The 18789-nt window shown below is 40.1% G+C and overlaps 1 protein-coding gene across 1 annotated transcript in view; it reads right to left on the bottom strand.

The window, feature by feature from the left end:
- The window catches only part of UPF2 (UPF2 regulator of nonsense mediated mRNA decay), a 126627-nt gene that overhangs the window by 62876 nt on the left and 44962 nt on the right, over positions 1–18789 (bottom strand). The window contains 3 exon segments of the mRNA XM_030568767.1: positions 5822–5938; positions 7194–7307; positions 8689–8797. Of these exon segments, the coding sequence (XP_030424627.1) occupies positions 5822–5938; positions 7194–7307; positions 8689–8797 (340 nt within the window).

The raw sequence follows: 18789 nt of genomic DNA, 5'->3' as shown, positions 1-18789 counted from the left end.
CTTGGCACATCAGTTGGCAGCTCCCAGGGGGGTTTCTGTGATCCAATCCATCACACCTATGGCCCATTAGTGGGCAGTTCTAATCAAATCTTTTCCAGCCTTCTTCTGCTGGTCACTGTGACACAGAGCCTTGGAAGGGAACGACAGTTAAAGAAAAAGGATTTTTAGGTCTCAAAACATTCCCCCTGGGAAAGAAAAAAATATCTTATTGCAACGCCGACAGACCCTGTTCGTCGGTGGGCAAGACTGAACCGGGGAGCTTTGGAGCTCAGTGCATGAGCCTCTACACCATGAGCTAAAAGCTAAAGGCAGTAGAACAGATTCATTTAACTCTCTCTCTAAGTGCTCTTGCTGCCACTAGATGGAACAGAACATCACACCCAGGTGGTGCGTGGGTTACATTATCACTACTCAGATTTTTTTTTTTAAATCTAGTCCTATGATTTCCAAGAACTTGCTCTCATTTCAATTTTCCACCTGGATCCTTGTATGTGGTTTGTAGGAATGATCCAGTTAGCTGCAGTGTGACTGCCAATCATTGTAAGACACAGCTAGTTGGAGACCTTATTACAAAATTTATGCTCAGCAGGAAAAGCTTAAGGCTAAAAAATATCCATCAGAACTCAAGAGGCCACAATTCTACATATTAGATATTGCTAAGACAGGCTTTAAACCCGATTAGATTTTCCCTTGTGGTGGCCCCAAATTATTTGTTCTGATAGTAATCCTTTTCACAGTTCACCTTTACTGCTAACATAAGCCTACAATCCAATTTGTATAATACCGTTTAAGTAAAAAATTGGATTTTTGTGTTTACTGTAAGGCAGTACTAGAGCTTGTAGTGGATACATCTGCTATATTTCCAATTCATGAGATGTTTCAAATGCTTCTCTGCCATCTGCCATTTCCCACATCAAGGTCCCCCTGTGTACAACAAGGGAAAATTACTCACCTGCAATTCTGAGCAGATTTTAACCATGGTTTCTGAATGGTGAACATGGGTTGTCCTTGGCAATGCTTACATTGAAACCACATTCAGTATTGATACAGTATGTGTTACCAGTGGGAATAGCTAACAATCGGAAATTTCTGTAGCACAGACAAGACCAAAGGTGAGCAGTCAAGAAAGGTTTATTTGGGCAAAAGGTGTATTTTATTTATCTTGACTTGTAAACTTGTACTAACTACAAGTGATGCAATATAGCAAGAGAAATGTCTTTAAAAGGATAAAAGACCCATTTTGTTTTCCAAGCACATATACCAGATTGGGGAAGTGGACACATTTTACTGCTGAGCATAAGATACAGAAAAGTGATTATACTATGCAAATACATTATTTTTTAAATTAATGGATCAGGGCTTGAACTGGAATCACATAAGGGTATATAGCAAACACCCACTGTGATAATCAGCTACAGACACCCCAAGGGGAGAACAGAAGTTTTAAACACCAGAAATGAACAGCTGAACCAACCAGTAACACTGTATTATTATATTATGAAAAAATGTATGTAGTAAGGTTTTTTACAAAAGTTTGTAATGTTCTGAACTTGATGGTCATTATGAGATATATACACACACACACACACACTGTGGTTATGAATCTATGTATTTATGCATACAAAAAACTGTGTTCGTAATCTGTACTACAATTTCAACTATACCTCACAGCAAGGAGAGGCACCTGCAGGTGTTTACATAAAACCAGTTCCAAGTAGTGATCCTGGTCCAGCCAGAAAGAGACAATGGTGGACCACAAAAGTTAATAGAAAGACATTGAAACATCCCAGCTCTCAAACTAACAGAGGATTTCCATACACTGAATACACGAGTCACCATGGACTGAGGAAAAAAGCATTTTTAAAAGCAAGCTTGTGTCTGAGATTTGGCATCCAGAACCTGAGGGACAGTCTTGAAAGCAGGAGGCTCTCTGTGAAGGATGGATTCCAACTATATCTAGAGGATACTCTGGGAAAAACTGTTCAAAGGAAATAGGTAACTTGTATTAGAAAAGGGATTTTATCTAACATAGATGTGTAAATCTGAAGTTACTTCTTTATGTTTATTTTCTGTGTAACTTGTATATGATAACTTCCCTTACTATTTCATCTTTAAATCTGTGTGTTTTCTATTAAATAAACTTTGTTTATTTCTACCAAGCAAGTCTGTGGTGTGTTAACTGTGTGCAATGAGGGTGCGAAAGTGAGCTGGTAACTAGAGGGCTGATTGCACACCTTCAGGAATTATCAACAGAAGGGAAAGTCAGAGTGTCTGATAGTTAAGAACTCAGAGGATGGATGTGAGGAGACTCAAGACTGAAAGGACTGTTGATGTCACCCTGCAAGGAAACTAAGCTGGTGGAAGCCAGAGTGAGACCTTGTCAGGCTACTGATGTCAGGGATCTGAAACAAATCTGCACAGTATAAAGGCACCCAAGGTTATGGGGAAGGCAGTGACAGAACTCCTTATCTGTTTGAGTGATACCCAAAACATCACACTCTCTCTCACACACATTCCTTTCCTTTCACTTCTGCACCCCTACAACAAGGGGCATCAAATTCAAAGCTGCAATTGCATGAAAGGCTCAAGAGGCAGCAGCACTTTGACTCCAGTTTTCATTGTTGGGCACTCAGTGGGGAAAGTCACCAGCGACCCTAAACTCTGGCGACTGAGTCGATGGAGAGCCAGGAAAAGGAGAAGGCCCTGCCTTTCTCTGCAAAATAGTAGATGGGATAAGAGGTACAGGAGAAATCAAGAACTATCCCCTTGCACTAAGGAGCTAAAACCCTGGACTGAAAACCCTGATTAGACAGTGCCTTTAGAGAAGGCTGCTTTTCATAAGAGTACTAAACTTCTTTAGAGATAGTAATATATGTTTTGTTAGCCGATTCACTGGACAATATAACAGTCTTTTTGATAAGTTAATGCTGAACCAACAAATCTGCTGTAGTTTATAGCAGCAGATAAAAGTTACAATCTGAAAATATGCAGTTATGTTACAAGTGAAAGGTTTAAATCAATGGGTATTAAAATTACCTAAACCAAAATACATCTACTTCTCCCATAACTTGGATGCATAGATCTGAAGGCTAGAAGGGATCATTATAACATTTAGTCTAACCTCCTAAATAAACAAAGGCAAACTCGCAACTCGCTCTATTTGCCCTCTGTCTACTTGCCCAGCTCCTGCCTTCAATCTGATTTCCTCCTACTGATTATTTTTGTCATTGAATCTTTCTTTGTACCATGTACAACTTAGTGATCTGGTGTCTTTAACCATACCTTAAAATTTTCTCCAGACCTGAAATCTTGGCATCATCTTAGGACTCAAAATTATACGCCAGAAACATGGAAGAAAAAAGTTAATCTATCTCCATTTCTAGGTCATTGCCAGACTTTGTCCTCACATCAACACTGCCTCTGGTGACATCTCTTTTCATGCTTTAAGTATATCCATTTCAACAACTGCAATCCCCTCTTTCACAATCTTCATTAATTTTTTTCTCTTAAATTTAAGAGTTCAGATTTTGTTACTCTATTAAATGAGATCGTCATTTCCACAACCTTCTTCCACCCCAATTAACAAGCTGCTCTCCTTGTTAATGAACTCTGAACTAACTTATTCCAAAATACTTCTCAACTCCTAGCTACTGGGTCCCCAGGCCACTATAATTCCTCCAGTCTCATCCTCTGAATTCTCCCCATGACTCTGTATTGTCACTTCTAGCTAAAATGCAATCCCTTTTTATTCCAATAAACTAAATTCTCTCTAAAACTTTCCTGTAAATCACAAGGATATTTATAAGTAACTGAGTTCTCCAATAAACATGATATTCTGAAAGCCACCATCCTTGCAAGTGAAATATGAAAACACAGCCAGCACTGAACAGGTTGCATAGATCAAAAAGGCACTGAGGTCTACACTGTAACACTGGGCAGTGCTAAGTGTTTGTGTCAGCACATCATAAAAGATACAGACACTAAAGTGGAACTGTTGTGTGCCAAAGGAGTCAGACTGATGTAACAGTGTTAAAGTGTGAGAAACTTGTCTATCTCCACTATGGCTTCAAGAGTAAGCTACAAACACATTCCAGTGTCTCTGAAAGAAAAGTCCTGTCCTAAAAACAGCATGTACTGGGCAGAAAAGATTTCTCAATAGTACTTAAAGCCTACTTCTAAAAGTTAGTCTCTGCTCTGAGGCATAGAAATTTGTAGGGCCCTAGAATTGCTCTAAACAGCAATTAAATGTTAAGCTATACAAAAAACCAAAATTATCCAAGAAAACATGTTTCAACTCAAAGAACTACAGCAGACAAACAGGAAAAAAAAACAGAATGGAAATGGAGCCTGCATTTCTCACTTTACAGCTACAATCTCTGCATCCTAGAGATCTTCAGTCAGGGTTTGGCTACACTTGCAGCTGTTCAGTGCTGGGAGTTAAAGCTGTCTTTGTACAGCTGTGTAGGGAAAGCGCTGCAGTGTGGCCATACTGACATCTACCAGCGCTGCAGTGTGGCCACATTTGCAGCAGTGTTGGGAGTGGTGCATTATGGGCAGCTATCCCAGTGTTCAAGTGGCTGCAAGGTGCTTTTCAAAAGGCGGGGGGTGGAGTGTGACAGGAAGCGTGGGGAAGACAGAGAGAGTGGATTTTTGGAGCTGACACTGTGTCAGCTCCCTGCCTTGCAAATTCCGACCACTTCCCCCACCCCTCTCTCATTCACTCTTAAATGCAAATAGCCTTCAGACCAGATAAGCAGCTGCTCCTACAGACTCCGCCCCCGCCGTGCTGTTTCTCTCCTCAAGCAAACACTAGCTGTGGACATTCCCTGCCTGCCTCTGCTCGAGCAAACAATTGCTGTGTTTGTTTTTTAGATAAGCAACTCCGGGAGCCCCAAGTTCACAACAAAACAAAGAGAGGCATCACAACAAAACAAAGAGAGTTCTTTAGTTAAAAGCATTATGGGAAAATTCTGGAGGTCAGTTACAGAGTAGTAAGATTAATCACTGTTTACACTGGCACTCCAGCACTGCAGCACCAGCGCTGTTCTCTTTATTCCTCTCGTCTACGTGGAGTACAACAAGCGCTGTATGTGCCTTGCCAGTGTGGATGGGGAGTAAGTTACAGCGCCGTAAAGCCACCACCAGCGCTGTAACTCTAAAGTGTAGCCAAGCCCTCAAGTGACTTTGGTGAGATTCTACCTGCTTCTTAGGTGCGTCTACACTACCCACCAAGGATAGTGAACGAGATATTGGGGATCTACTTATCGCATCTACTGTAGATGTGATAAACTGATCCCCGATCACTCTGCCGTCAACTCCTGTACTCCACCACGATGAGAGGTGGAAGTGGAGTCAATGGGGGAGCGGCAGTAGTCGACCCCGCGCTGTAAGGATGCGAGGTAAGTCGACTTAAGATACGTCGACTTCAGCTACACTATTCTCGTAGCTTAAGTTGCATATCTTAGGTCAATCCCCGTCAGCGGAGACCAGGCCTAAGAGTCCAACGTCTGAACAGCTCAGCACTCAGTTCTACAAGTAGGAGCTTGTGGAAGCAATTTCATATGGGAAAACTTTCCTTTTTGCTTTAGATCACAATAAATTAATTCCAAAGATTTTTGTGGTGTTTTATATGAAGAACACTATTTGTAAACTCTGTTATTATAGTAGGGGATAAAATCTAATGAAAGTTTGCATTAGTTGATGTTACAGTAGTTATGGACATTATTACCAGGTTGTATGACAAAACTGCAAAACTAAGAAAAGACGACAGTTGAATTCAGTACATGATTTTCTACAACAAAATGGCTATAGTTTATCTTACCAAAAGAACGCTTGTCCTTAAGTGAGATTCTGGTGATCTAAATAGGAATCTTCCACATGTTTCCAGCAGAGTACATGCCATTTCAATATGGTGATGAGAAAAGTCTGACAGAAGCATCTGTGTAAATATACACACAGTCACCACATTTAGAACTTCTTTTTCCACACATAAGAACACTAATAAATATGACTTTATTAACTACACAGTTATTAATAAAAGTATTTTAGAAAACTGAAATGCTATTTCATCTCAATTTGAGTGCTAACATACTGGCAAGGTTCTAATGACATTTCATTATGAAACTTCCTTTTAATAATAAAGTAATATTGTGTAAAGTGGTGGTTTAGGTTCCAAATATAGGATTTGTACATTTAAAAAACAGGATGTTTACAAAACCTAATATAGAAAAAACTCATAATGTTTTAAAAAATGATAATGCACACTTGTTAAAAATAATTCATACCTGCTTTAAAATTTGCTCTGCTAGAATGGAAAACCAACACTTTATATTGTACAAGCACGATTACCCCAAAATGAAATTAACTAATCTAGTTTTACTGTTCAAGATGAGCAACAGGTACAAGAATAGGACTTTGCATTTTATAGTACTATACAGATACTCACCAGCTACTAGAGAAACTGCATAAACTATTAGTTTATCTGATTTTTAAAATTCAGTTTTAATAACTAACTAAATCTAAAAATTACCACCACCACCACCGGAAGCTACTTGAAAACATATTTATCTACAATGTCCTATTATAAACACCCTATTTTATTTAAAAAATCTGAGTTAAAATCATTTGTGAAGATAAACAGTCAGACTTAACCTTAATACCATATATATGCATCAGGGACTAAATAGCTGGAGCTCAATGTTCTGAGATGATTTACTTCTTTCTCAATAAATGGCACATGCCTGCCTACTGAGACAGCATATCAACCTCTCTAATACTCACTGAAAAGTTTCCTTTTTATTGGAGAAGTAATAAGAAACAAAGTAATAACAGAAAGCTCATTTCCAGCTCTGCAAGGAAGCTTGGATGGATGATTAGGGATTGCTTACAACTACCTTCTGAGAAAAACAATTAGCAGCAAGTCATTTACTCATATCCCAATAGGGAAGTATATTGTAATAGATTTCTTACTATGGGAGATTAAAACACTCCAGGGATGTTTCTAAAGTGACTGTAAAACAAAACTTTTTTTTTTTTAAACCAATATAACAAGAAAATCAAGGTTCAAATATTTTATGCAACATAACAATAAAATCTTTAACAACAGAATAGTGGAGGAGGAGAGTGGGAAGATGAGCTTATGGATTACAAACAAGTACTGTACTTTTCTAATTACATGTCTCACCAACACTAACCTTTAAACAATGCAGGGTGTCATTTTTGGAGAACATCTTAAACTTGGCAAGCTCTCCAATAAATCTCACAGTTTTATTTTTTGTTTCAATATTTATCTGGTCCTTTTTTCTCACCTAAATAAAGAGGGAAATATATATGCATTTAATTTTAGGGTCTCAGAAATATGTACCTTTTATGTATTTCTAATGTATTTCCTTTCATTTAGCATACTTGTTAAGGCTGAGAGTTCAGAAAGTTGGAAATTTCCAGTCTGATTCCGCCCGACTATGTCTTCACTTATCTCTGGCTCCTCATCTTCCCCCTCTAATTTGGCAATCCCACTCAAACTTCCCGTTCCCCTAATTTGGCTAACACTACAAACCCCGCCACCCCGCCCCCATCATCTCTGCTCTGGGTCTTCAGTGTCTCCATCTCTGAACTTACTTCCTACCTAGAACATGGTCCCCCAAAATACTGATAACCTTAGAAACATGGCTAGTGTGACATTCTACATTACCCTGACCAATATGACTGTAGCATGCTATAGGTGGAGTCTATAGCTAGTGTTCTGAAGGGAGCAGACAAAATCAGGAGTCTTCAAACCAAACTGGTAGAGTTAACAGGACTGTCTTAACCAAAGTGATGACCGTTTCATTAAAAGAAAATTTTAAAATGTACTGATGGACACTAATCAAACGATTTAATAAAATGCAAATAATGGAATTCTCCCTACATTCAAACCGATGCTTTGGCTTTAGCATAAACAACAATTAACTTAATTTTAAAAAACTACTATACATTTAAATACTCCATGTATTTGTTCTGTTAACTGATGCCACTAGAGAAAACAGACTGAGTGATCCATAATAAAGTTCATGGGGAACACTGAAAAAAATAGCAATTGTCCATGATAATTTTATAATCAAATTTAAATATAGCACAGGAAATAAGACTGAGAAATAACTTTGTGAAGAACTATGTTCTCAGATTTCTAACCTTCTTACATTCCAATATTTACCTTTCTTGACATTTTCCAAAATGGATGTAGGAGGACTGATAAAGCACAATATATAGCAGACAACTTTTTGTAAAACAAACCAACTGCTATTAATACAGGTTGATGTCAATTTTAACTGTGAACTATAAATTCTATAACATTATTTCTAGTTTTTGCAGCTTCTGCCCTAGCTTTTATGTAATTTCTAAGGCATGCTACCATCTGAACTAAGTTTAATTGTGGTTTAACATTGGATCTTGAAGAAGACCCTACATGAATGTGTATAAATAAGTGACATGCAGTCTCACAAAAAGGTTATTCAATGTACAAATGAATCCAACAAACTATAACAAAGCAATATGATTAGAAAATAAAACTTCAGAGCTACCTGACTATTCTGTTATGTTTGAGTCAGCACCTGCTTTAGTGAAAATAATATAATTTATAACAAGCATTTTTTTCAAAAGATGGTATATCAGATTTCTTAATCTGTATGCAGTAAAACAAACCAAACATACATGAAATTTGAAATCGCCTTTCAGCATGGAACAAAGATCCTCTGCTACATCAGACATACAGGGATGCAATGTGGCAACCAGCCTTGCATAAAATGGTAGCAAATCCAACCTGTAAATAAGAAGTTACACACATGTATAAAATGAGAGGACAAAGCATAGATCTAATTCAAGTTATGTAAAAATGTATTTATGCCCCCAGAGATACATACAACTACCAATTTGTGTGTGGAAAGGACAATTCATGACTATGGGCATATATGTATAGTTACATATACAGTGTATTGGCTTATACTTTTACTAGTTATATTGCTACTTCGTATTACAATATTTGACTTCCTTTAGCTATTCCTGCTTTAAGTGCAAAGTTTAACTCAACCTTAACTATGGAACGTTGAGCAGAGCTTCTATAGTAATATGTACTTCTCTATGCAAGAGAAATTCAGAAGGAAACTAAGAAGTCTGTCAGTATTCTAAATGATAGCATTTCCTGCAGGAGTGCAGACAACTCCCACAGATAACCAGAAATATGCATTAAGAGGCCAACATACCAGTGAGACAAAAAATCCTATATTGTTAAGCAAACTAACATCCAAACAGCTGTAACAGTGCTACTAATTAAAAGAAAGCTCCAGAGAAGGCCATCATGCATATACTGTAACCAGCTGTGGAAAAAAACAAGCTAAAATAAAGTAGCAGAAATTCACCTTTTTCAGTCTCAGTATATAAGCATTTATTTTACAAATTGTTAAACTCTACCTTATTTCCCTTTAAGTTTTCCTTGACTACTTCCCCTCATTACCATTCTCATGTGTTTTCTCCCCACCTTTTCACTTTTTAGTTGTTTTAGTGTACTGTTTATATTTTGATTGATCTTTTTCTCCCTGTTCCTTTCTCTTTCAAACACTAAATAAGGGTATGTCTACATTACGGGATTATTCCGATTTTACAGAAATCGATTTTTGGAAACATGGTATAAAGTCAAGTGCATGTGGCCACACTAAGCACTTTAATTTGGCGGTGTGTGTCCATGTACCAAGGCTAGCGTCGATTTTCAGAGCGTTGCACTGTGGGTAGCTATCCCATAGTTCCCGCAGTCTCCCCTGCCCATTGGAATTCTGAGTTGAGATCACAATGCATGACGGGGCAAAAACAATGTCGCAGGTGATTCTGGGTAAATGTCGTCAGTCAATCCTCCCTCCGTGAAAGCAACAGCAGACAATCATTTCGTGCCCTTTTCCCTGGATTGCCCGGGCAGACACCATTGCACGGCAACTATGGAGCCAGTTCAGCCTTGTTTCACTGTCACCATATGTCTACCGGATGCTGCTGACAGATGCGGTACTGCAGCGCTACACAGCAGCATCCCCCTTGCCTTTTGCAAGTTAACAAAGACAGTTACCAGCTCTACTGTACCGTCTGCTGCTTTGCAAGTTGACAATGAAGTTACCAGTCATACTGTATCATCTGCTGCTGTCATGGGTGCTCCTGGCTGGCATCGGTGAGGTCGGTCGGGGGCACATGGACAAAAATGGGAATGACTCCCCAGGTTATTCTCTTCTTTAAGTTTCGTGTAATGGAGAGTCAGCCCTGCCTAGAATATCAGGAAAGCCTACTAAAGAACCAGAGAGGCAAATGGCTGCTCCAGGTCAGAGCCCCAGACATCCTGCAGAAATGATGAGTTGCATGCCATTCTAGAGGGTGCTCCTGCAAAAGCTCCACCCATTGCTTCCCTCCTCCCCCACCCCTCCTGGGCTACCGTGGCAGTTATCCCCCCATTTGTGTGATGAAGTAATAAAGAACGCATGAATAAGAAACAACACTGACTTTATTGCCTCTGCAAGCAGAGATCAAAGTGGGGAGGGGAGGGCAGCCTCCAGCTGCCATGATATTCCAGGCAGGAGTGAATCTCCATTAGACAAAGCTTAAAGAAGAGAATGACTAGGAGTCATTCCCGCTTTTGCTCAGGCGCCCCCTGCTGCCCTCACTGAGGCCAGCCAGGAGCACCCACGGGATGACGATGACGGATACCAGTCCTACTGCACCGTCTGCCGTCCGCAAGAGAAGGGAAGGGGATGCTGCTGTGTAGTGCTACAGCACCGCGTCTGCCAGCAGCATCCACTAGACGTACGGTGACATTGAAAAAAAGGTGAGAAACTATTTTTTTCCCCTTTGCTTTCATGGTGGGGCGGGGGGGAGCTGATGACATATACCCTGAACCACCTGCAACAACGTTTTTGACCCTTCAGGCTTTGGGAGCTCAGCCCAGAATTCAAATGGTTTTCAGAGAGTGCCGGAACTGAGAGAAAGTTACAGTTTTCAGCCCCTCCCTCCGTGAGCATTCATTTGATTCTTTGGCTTTCTGGTACGCTTGCCTCAGCTCCTTCAGTTTCATGCAACACTCCCTGTTGTGGCCTCTGTCCATCATAGCCTTGGAGATTTTTTCAAATGTTTTGGCCTTTCGTCTTTTGGAATGGAGTTCTGAGAGAACAGATTCATCTCCCCATACAGAGATCAGATTCAGTATCTCCCGTACGGTCCATGCTGGAGCTCTCTTTTGATTCTGGGACTGCATGGTCACCTGAGCTGATCAGCGCTCCATGCTCGGCAAATAGGAAATGAAATTCAGAAGTTCGCGGGGCTTTTCCTGTCTACCTGGCCAGTGCATCCGAATTCAGATTGCTGTCCAGAGCGGTCACAGTGGTGCACTGTGGGCCAGCTCCCGGAAGCCAATAACATCAAATTGCGGCCACACTAATTCTAATTCGAAATGGCAATACCGATTTCAGCACTACTCCCCTCATTGGGGTGGAGTACAGATATTGATATTAAGAGTCCTTTATATCGAAATAAAGGGTTTCGTTGTGTGGACGGGTGCAGGTTTAATTCGGTTTTATGCTGCTAAATTAAAGATAAACTCGTAGTGTAGACCAGGCCTAAGTGCAGAACTTGATCTGTTTCTAAAAGTCTAACAAGTTCCTGTAAGCCCTTTTGAAGAAATGAATGCTCTGTTCAGTCATACAGTCCCACTTCCAAAGATAAGCTTTGGAAACCAGAGAACCTGGGAATCACAAAACTATGAAGAGCAACTTAAAAAAAAAATCTTCCCATTATGTTTAACAATTTTAAGATATATTAGGAGCTGAACCTCTAGAACAAGACCAGGGCTATAGACTAGCAGTAAAGAAGAGAAAGTGCCTTAAAATCATTTACAGACAAGAGAGGTGAGCAGTTGTGAAGAGAAAACTGATCGTTTTTCAGGATTGCACTTTAAGAAGGCTGGTTCTCCTATACTACTAGAATTGAAGAGAAACACTGTTATTAGATTAAGTTTTAAAATGTATTATTTTAAGATGTTAAGTAGTTTAAGTGTTTTTAAAATCAAAACACATGGAAGGCTCAATCTGCAAGGTGCTGATCACTTTGGCCCTGATCCTGCAAAACATTTAAGCACATGCTTATGTTTTACTGAGCACTGGCCAGAGTGCTCAGAACACTGAAGTATTGAGGCTTTAAAAAAATCAGGTAATTATGTAATTTAAAACTAATTTCCATTTATGTAGCATTTCTCCCCCAAAGGAAGTACTTTACAAATTAAACATCCATAGGAATCATGTCACCACTAAAGTTCAGCTATTTCTGGATTAGAGGGCAACAGACAGACAAAAAATAAGTGTAAATAGCACACGTAGCACAACAAGGGTTGCAGGAGAAACAATGCACAATGTCTCCCAGGAAAATCTTTCAGAGTTATGAAATCTTTAAAATCCACAGAGGAGACAGAAGCTTGTCCATTTAAATTTTCAGCTCAACTGCACAGTAAGTTACACAGCACTCTACACCTCAGAAAACCAAGCTGACTCTTAATGATGCATAGAAACCCCAGTGAAACATTACAAACACTTCAGTTAAATGCTTAATGGCTTTTATTCTCCCTCTTGTTAACCAATAACCTAACTAGCATTTACATTTTAAAAGCTTACTGGGACAGGTAGTCCAGGATATTCAGCACAGCTGATTAACACCACATCATCAACATTATCCATTAACTCCATGAGAAGGCTGAAATACTCAAACAAAAAGAAATGCTTTTGCTGGGTTCTGTTTTATCTGAGGTTATTGTTTTTCCTGGCTGCTCAATTCCTCTCTCTTAAAAGGAAAAACATGAAGTTTTTTGTTTAGATCTAAAGTACGTGAATGTTAAGAGCTATTAATTAATTTTATCTCCTTAAACCCAACATACTTAAGGAAAATTAAGCCTTAGAGCAGGGGGTCCCAACCTTTTTCTTTCTGCCCCCGCAATAAAAACTCCATGGTCCAGCTGTGCCACAAGTGCTGTTTTTTCTACATATAAAAGCCAGGCCTAGCATTAAGGGGTAGCAAGCAGGTAAACTGCTCTGGGCCCCACACTACATGGGCAGTTGCTCAGGCTTAGGCTTCAGCCCTGGATGGTGGGGCTCAGAGTCCTGGGCTGCAGTCCCTTGCTGCAGGGCTTTGACTTTCTGCACTGAGCCCTAGAGAATCTAATGATGGTCATGCTTGGCGGTCCACCTGAAACCTGCTCGCAACCCCCTAAGGGACTCCTGCCTTAGAGCACATTGCTGCTGTTCCATCCGAGGACACAAAAGGTTTCTTTAGAGGGGAAAATATTAAGCGTGTGTATTTCCAAATAGGTGAAATATACTAAAGAAAAGCCTGAGGTCAACTACTGTGAAACTGGCAACCAGCAAGAGATCTATTCTATTTCTCACACACACAAATACAAGTTTACAGTGTGCAACAGCACCATCTACTGGTACCTATATTTTGTAAATTCACGCTCTAATTCAAATTGTTTTCATTTGATCATTTTCCATGTCTCATATACCTTCCCTTTTTTGAGGAGGGGGAAGCATATTGAACTGGGTCCTCTATTTCATCTTTCACTCACTAAGATCTGGCCTCATGGAAAAAGCATTCTGTGAAGTCTATCCCCGACACTTTGAGCAAGATCAAACAAAATCACTAGTCAGACACACAGTGTTGTTTCATCTCTCCACCTTCTTGGTGCAGGTATTCCAGTCTGAATCATATCCTGATTTTGGATCCCTGTGTTACACTGCCATTAGAACATTAGGCTGGCCTGTACTTGTACCTTTTTAGAGATATTTCTGGGATATCTTAGTCCCCTGGGGGGTTTTAAAATACTGATCTTAAAATGTAAAAAGACCTATCTCAATTAAAGCTATACATGAGGCTTCTGCAAATGAGGGATCTTTAAAATTGCAATGTAAAAAACCAAAGATCTTGGGTACTTGGCAAATAGGATTTTGTCAAAGGGGCAGCTTAAGGATGTGTAAATTTAGATAACACGAGATACAAAATGTCCACCTCGTACTTCAAATCGTAATTCAGTTAACTAAAATATGTTCATAAGACCTAAATAGTTCAATGCTCTTACCTGCATACTGATCAACAGTCACAAAATTATTGACTGGTGATGTCAACTCTTTTCTCACTGCCATCAGTCAAGACAGTGGGAATGATCAAAACAAATTATGCCACTGACTTTTCATGCTTCTCAGAGGATTTTCTTGCCTTAGCAAAAAAGGCTCAATAACCTAAGCAGAGTCCTCAGAGGGATTTATCCTGAAATGTAAAGTCCTCAGGAACAGGGATATGCTAACATTCAGTTCAACAAAACTGACCTTGTTACTGATAATGACAAGCCAAGGAGTTCAAAGTAAATATACGTTTTTTTTAAGAAGTCTGTTTAAATTTAAATAAATCATGCAGAGCTTTCACCGTAAAGCAGAAAACTAATTTCCTGACTTAAAAATAACTAATACTCAAAATTTCAATATCATATGGGCAATAGTTTTCATAATCCAGAATGTCATTTTAACATTAACACATTAAGAAATATTAGACAATGGGAGAACTCAGAACCTGTAACAGAAACTTTCATTATCTCTTGTTCTAGAATTCAAAGTCTACCAGAATTTAAAACCTAGAAGGCCAAGCAATTTGAAAAATACCAATAGGATTGCAATATGCTAATAAACCAAAATTAACTCTTTTACTGGACAGATTAACAATCCAGTTGGCCAACAATAAATTATCCATAATTGCCTTGAGATCAAGGGCAATAGTGTTTTAACTACTGTACAGTTGCTTTGTAAAAATAAAATTACCCTGAATTTATCTATTGATATTTAGTTTTAAATGGGTACTTTTTAATTACAAGTATGAAAGCTACTTGAATGCTAGCAAGCAAAATCTCGGTTAACTAAGACATTCTGTACTGTTGGGAGTCAGAGGGTCAACTTCAGCTAAAGAATTTAAATGTGCCCCATTCGTAAGCGATACACAGCGCAATGCAGTGCTATTCGGACACCAATTTTCATTCAGTTGAAAAACAAACTGCCTTTTTATTTTTATGCCAAAACACTTTATCCTAATGAGAGAATCAGAAAGCCTACAAAGAGCAATACTGAATAATAAATTTACAAAAAAGTTGATGATGGGTGCGCAAAACTGTTCACATTAATCGGTAAGTGCATAAACATAGTGTTTTGCATTCAGTAGCAAAGAGTTCATGGGGGGGAAGTGGTTGTTTAACAGTTGATACCTATTTGAACAGAAAACAAAAAACAACAACAAAAACCACTTTTAAAATAAAAGAACAACCTTTGTCTAACCTTACTGTTTTGGATATCAATGTAATAATTCAGACTATACGACTTGAAATGAGGACAATTATCCATGAAGACTAAATATATTTGAAATATACTGTTTATTCTACTTTCTAGAGGGATGCTGTTCTTCTGACCTTTTAAATCAAGGACAGACATATAATACTTTCTGACATTTTGTTTCTCTACTGACATTATGGAGGGATGCTGGAAACTCTTGGAAATGGTAAGTATAGTTTGTAGCAGCAGTACAAAAAGGCAACTAGCATCCTGGGTAACACGGTATTCCTCAGAGAAGAGTCTGTTAATGAACAATTTGTAAGTTTTTAGGGTAGGAAATGTGCTATCTACTTTTGTAAAGCATGTTAATATTTTATTGTATAATTATATATTCTTGGCATTATATGCTGTACATAATACAGCATCTAGAATTCTTACAAAAATATTTTTGAAATCTGATTTAAAAACAAAAGAAAAAAGTGAGTTTCTTGAAGAGCTGATACCCAAAGGGCTGCAAACAGCATATCTACCAGCTCTGCTCTTCCTAATGCAGCCCCAGTCAGTGTTCCATCTGTAGCTCCATGGCAGATACTCTTACTGTGACTAGACACCTGTGATTCAGAGTGAGCAGACCAATCAACATACCATCAGTGGTTCTCCAGTTGAGTAGCACAACCAGAGTTAGGCATCACTGGAAAAAGGTAAGAGAACAGGGGGCAGTGCACAGAATGCAGCCTAACCCAGAAATCTACAGCTGGATCACTGTCCAGTTGAGGCCCCACAGAGCAGGAATGGGACATTTCCGAAAGAAAACATGGGAAGCGCATTTTGAAGCACTTGGAGGAGAGAAACAGATAGGAACAGTCAACATGGATTAACCAAGGGCAAATCATGCCTGACCAACCTGACTGCTTTCTATGATGAGATAACTGGCTCTGCGGATATGAGGAAAGCGGTGGATGTGATATATAGTGACTTTGGCAAAACTTTTGATACGATCTCCCACAATATTCTTGCCAGCAAGTTAAAAAAGTATGGACTGGATGAATGGACTATAAACTGGATAGAAAGCTGGCTAGATTGCCGGGCTCAACAAATAATGATCAATGGCTCGATGTCTAGCTGGCAGCTGGTATCAAGTGGAGTGCCCCAGGGGTCGGTCCTGGGGCCAGTTTTGTTCAACATCTTCATTAATGATCTGGATGATGGAATTAGTTGCATCCTCAGGTGGCAGCTCACAAGGGGTTTGTGATCCAACCCATCACCGCTATTTCACTAGGAGGGTGGTGAAGCACTGGAATGGGTTACCTAGGGAGGTGGTGGAATCTCCATCCTTAGAGATTTTTAAGGTCCAGCTTGACAAAACCCTGTCTGGGATCATTTAGTTGCTGTTGGTCCCGCTTTGAGCAAGGGGTTGGACTAGATGACCTCTTGAGGTCTCTTACAACCCTAATATTCTATGATTCATGTGGGATAGTGGATACTAAGGGAGTCATAAGGGGCAAAAGGGCAGCTGTTCAAGATCTTAGCCAACAAACTAATGATTAGTTCTCACTCAACATTGATTGCACTGTAATTGGCAGATTAACACTGATCTGTCAGCTAGATTCACATTTCAAATTCTTCTAGGAATTATTTCAGTAATTGTGTTTGCTCTATGTTAGAATAAAGAATGCACGCTTCAGAATAAATGAAAGATGCTCAGAAAGAGAACTGTTTATGAATCAGCCTTTGATAATCTTAAAACCTGCTCAGGGATCATTAAAGAAGAGCGTTTGTTCAAAACCTGGATTCACATTAAACTAATAAGACCAGTAAGGCATTTGGACTTCAGCCCCACTGTAATCAGCACAAGTTTTTCTGCGGTGATAAAAGTATTATACCATTTCCATTTTTCAAGTGAAGTTCTGGAAACGTACAGTAACACTTGTTCCATTTCCCATGCTTGCATCCTTCCAACATGCTGTAGAGATTAGACTGCTCAAATTAATCATTAGCTCTAGCTATTAAAAGCTGTTTATTTTGTTCTTTTTCAATGAGCCACTAAAGAGTACTGGATAATAATGACCTAAAATCCATGTAAAAAGTACTTATTTTGTTATGCATAATGATAATTTATTAAATATTACATCTTGTAAACTCAGTATAATTTGGCAGGTATTACAGTAAAGGTAAAGAGGGAAACTGATTTAAGCACAGTATAATGTAGTGTTATAAAAAAGGATAGGCTTTTTAGGCTTGGCCTAGACTAGAGAGAACAGCAGGTTACATGTCTGTCAATCAACTGAAATGCCCCTTGCAGCCACATGCAAACATGTTCAATCAATTTGTTGCCTGATAATCTATTTAAGTTACCCCAATAACGTGCAAGGACAAAGGGTCAGCTGATTGTGTTAGTGGGATGTGTCCTCACCAGCAAATAGGGCAATGAGCTCTAACAACTGTCACCTTTTGACAGCTTGCCACTAAAGAATTATATGAGCACATCCCCCTAATCTCAGATGCAAAGCAGACATTCAGGTTAACACCAGGATAATCAGTATGCAAAAGCATGGTCATTACAGAAGAACACAAGAATAGAAGGTCCTTCGAACAGTACACACTAATAGGATGCAAAGATGGGCTGGAAGATAGCTAATTCACCATGTACAGTAAAAGCTTTGTTAGCTGGCATGTTGGGGGAATGGGGGTGCTGGTAAGTAAAAAATTCTGGTTAACTAAGAGGCAGGGAGTTTGGTTGTGGGAGGGGGCTCAGGGCTCGGGCACAGGAGAGGGTACAGGGCACAGACTTTAGGAGGGAGTTTGGGTGTGGGAGGGGGCTCAGAGCAGGGGGTTGTGGTATAGGAGCGGGTGCCGGATCCAGGCAGTGGTCACCTCAGGCGGCTCCCCGCAAGTGATGACACATCCCTGCTGCTCCAACGTGGAGGCGTGGCTAGACAGCTCTGCACATTGTCTCCACCCACAGGCGCTGCCCCCACAGCTCCCACCAGGGCCGCCCAGAGGATTCAGGGGGCCTGGGGCAAAGCAGGGGAGCTGCGGCGCTTATACTCACCCTGCGGCGGTCCAGGTCTTCAACGGCATTTTGGCGGCTCGGGGACCCTTCAGTTGCTCCGTGTCTTCAGCATCACTGAAGGGCCCTCCGCCGCCGAAATGCCGCTGAAGACCTAGACTGCCACCAAGTCAAGGCTCAAGGGGCTCCTGCGGGGCATGGGACAAATTGACCCACTTCCCCCTCCCACCCCCAGCAGCCGTGGCTCCCACTGGTTGCAGTTCCTGGCCAATAGGAGCTGTGGAGCCAGGGCTTGGAGTGGAGTGGAAGCAGTGAGCAGAGCCATCCAAGTTAAGCACCGCCTGGATCTGGTACACCCTCCCCCATACCCCAAGCGCCTGCTCCAAGCCTCCTCCCACATCCAAAGTCGCTCTCAAAGGC

The sequence above is a fragment of the Gopherus evgoodei genome, chromosome 1 (genome assembly GCF_007399415.2).
Source record: "Gopherus evgoodei ecotype Sinaloan lineage chromosome 1, rGopEvg1_v1.p, whole genome shotgun sequence".
Taxonomy (NCBI): domain Eukaryota; kingdom Metazoa; phylum Chordata; order Testudines; family Testudinidae; genus Gopherus; species Gopherus evgoodei.
Note: the sequence above shows the minus strand (reverse complement) of the source record. Positions and strands in the feature narration are given on the sequence as shown.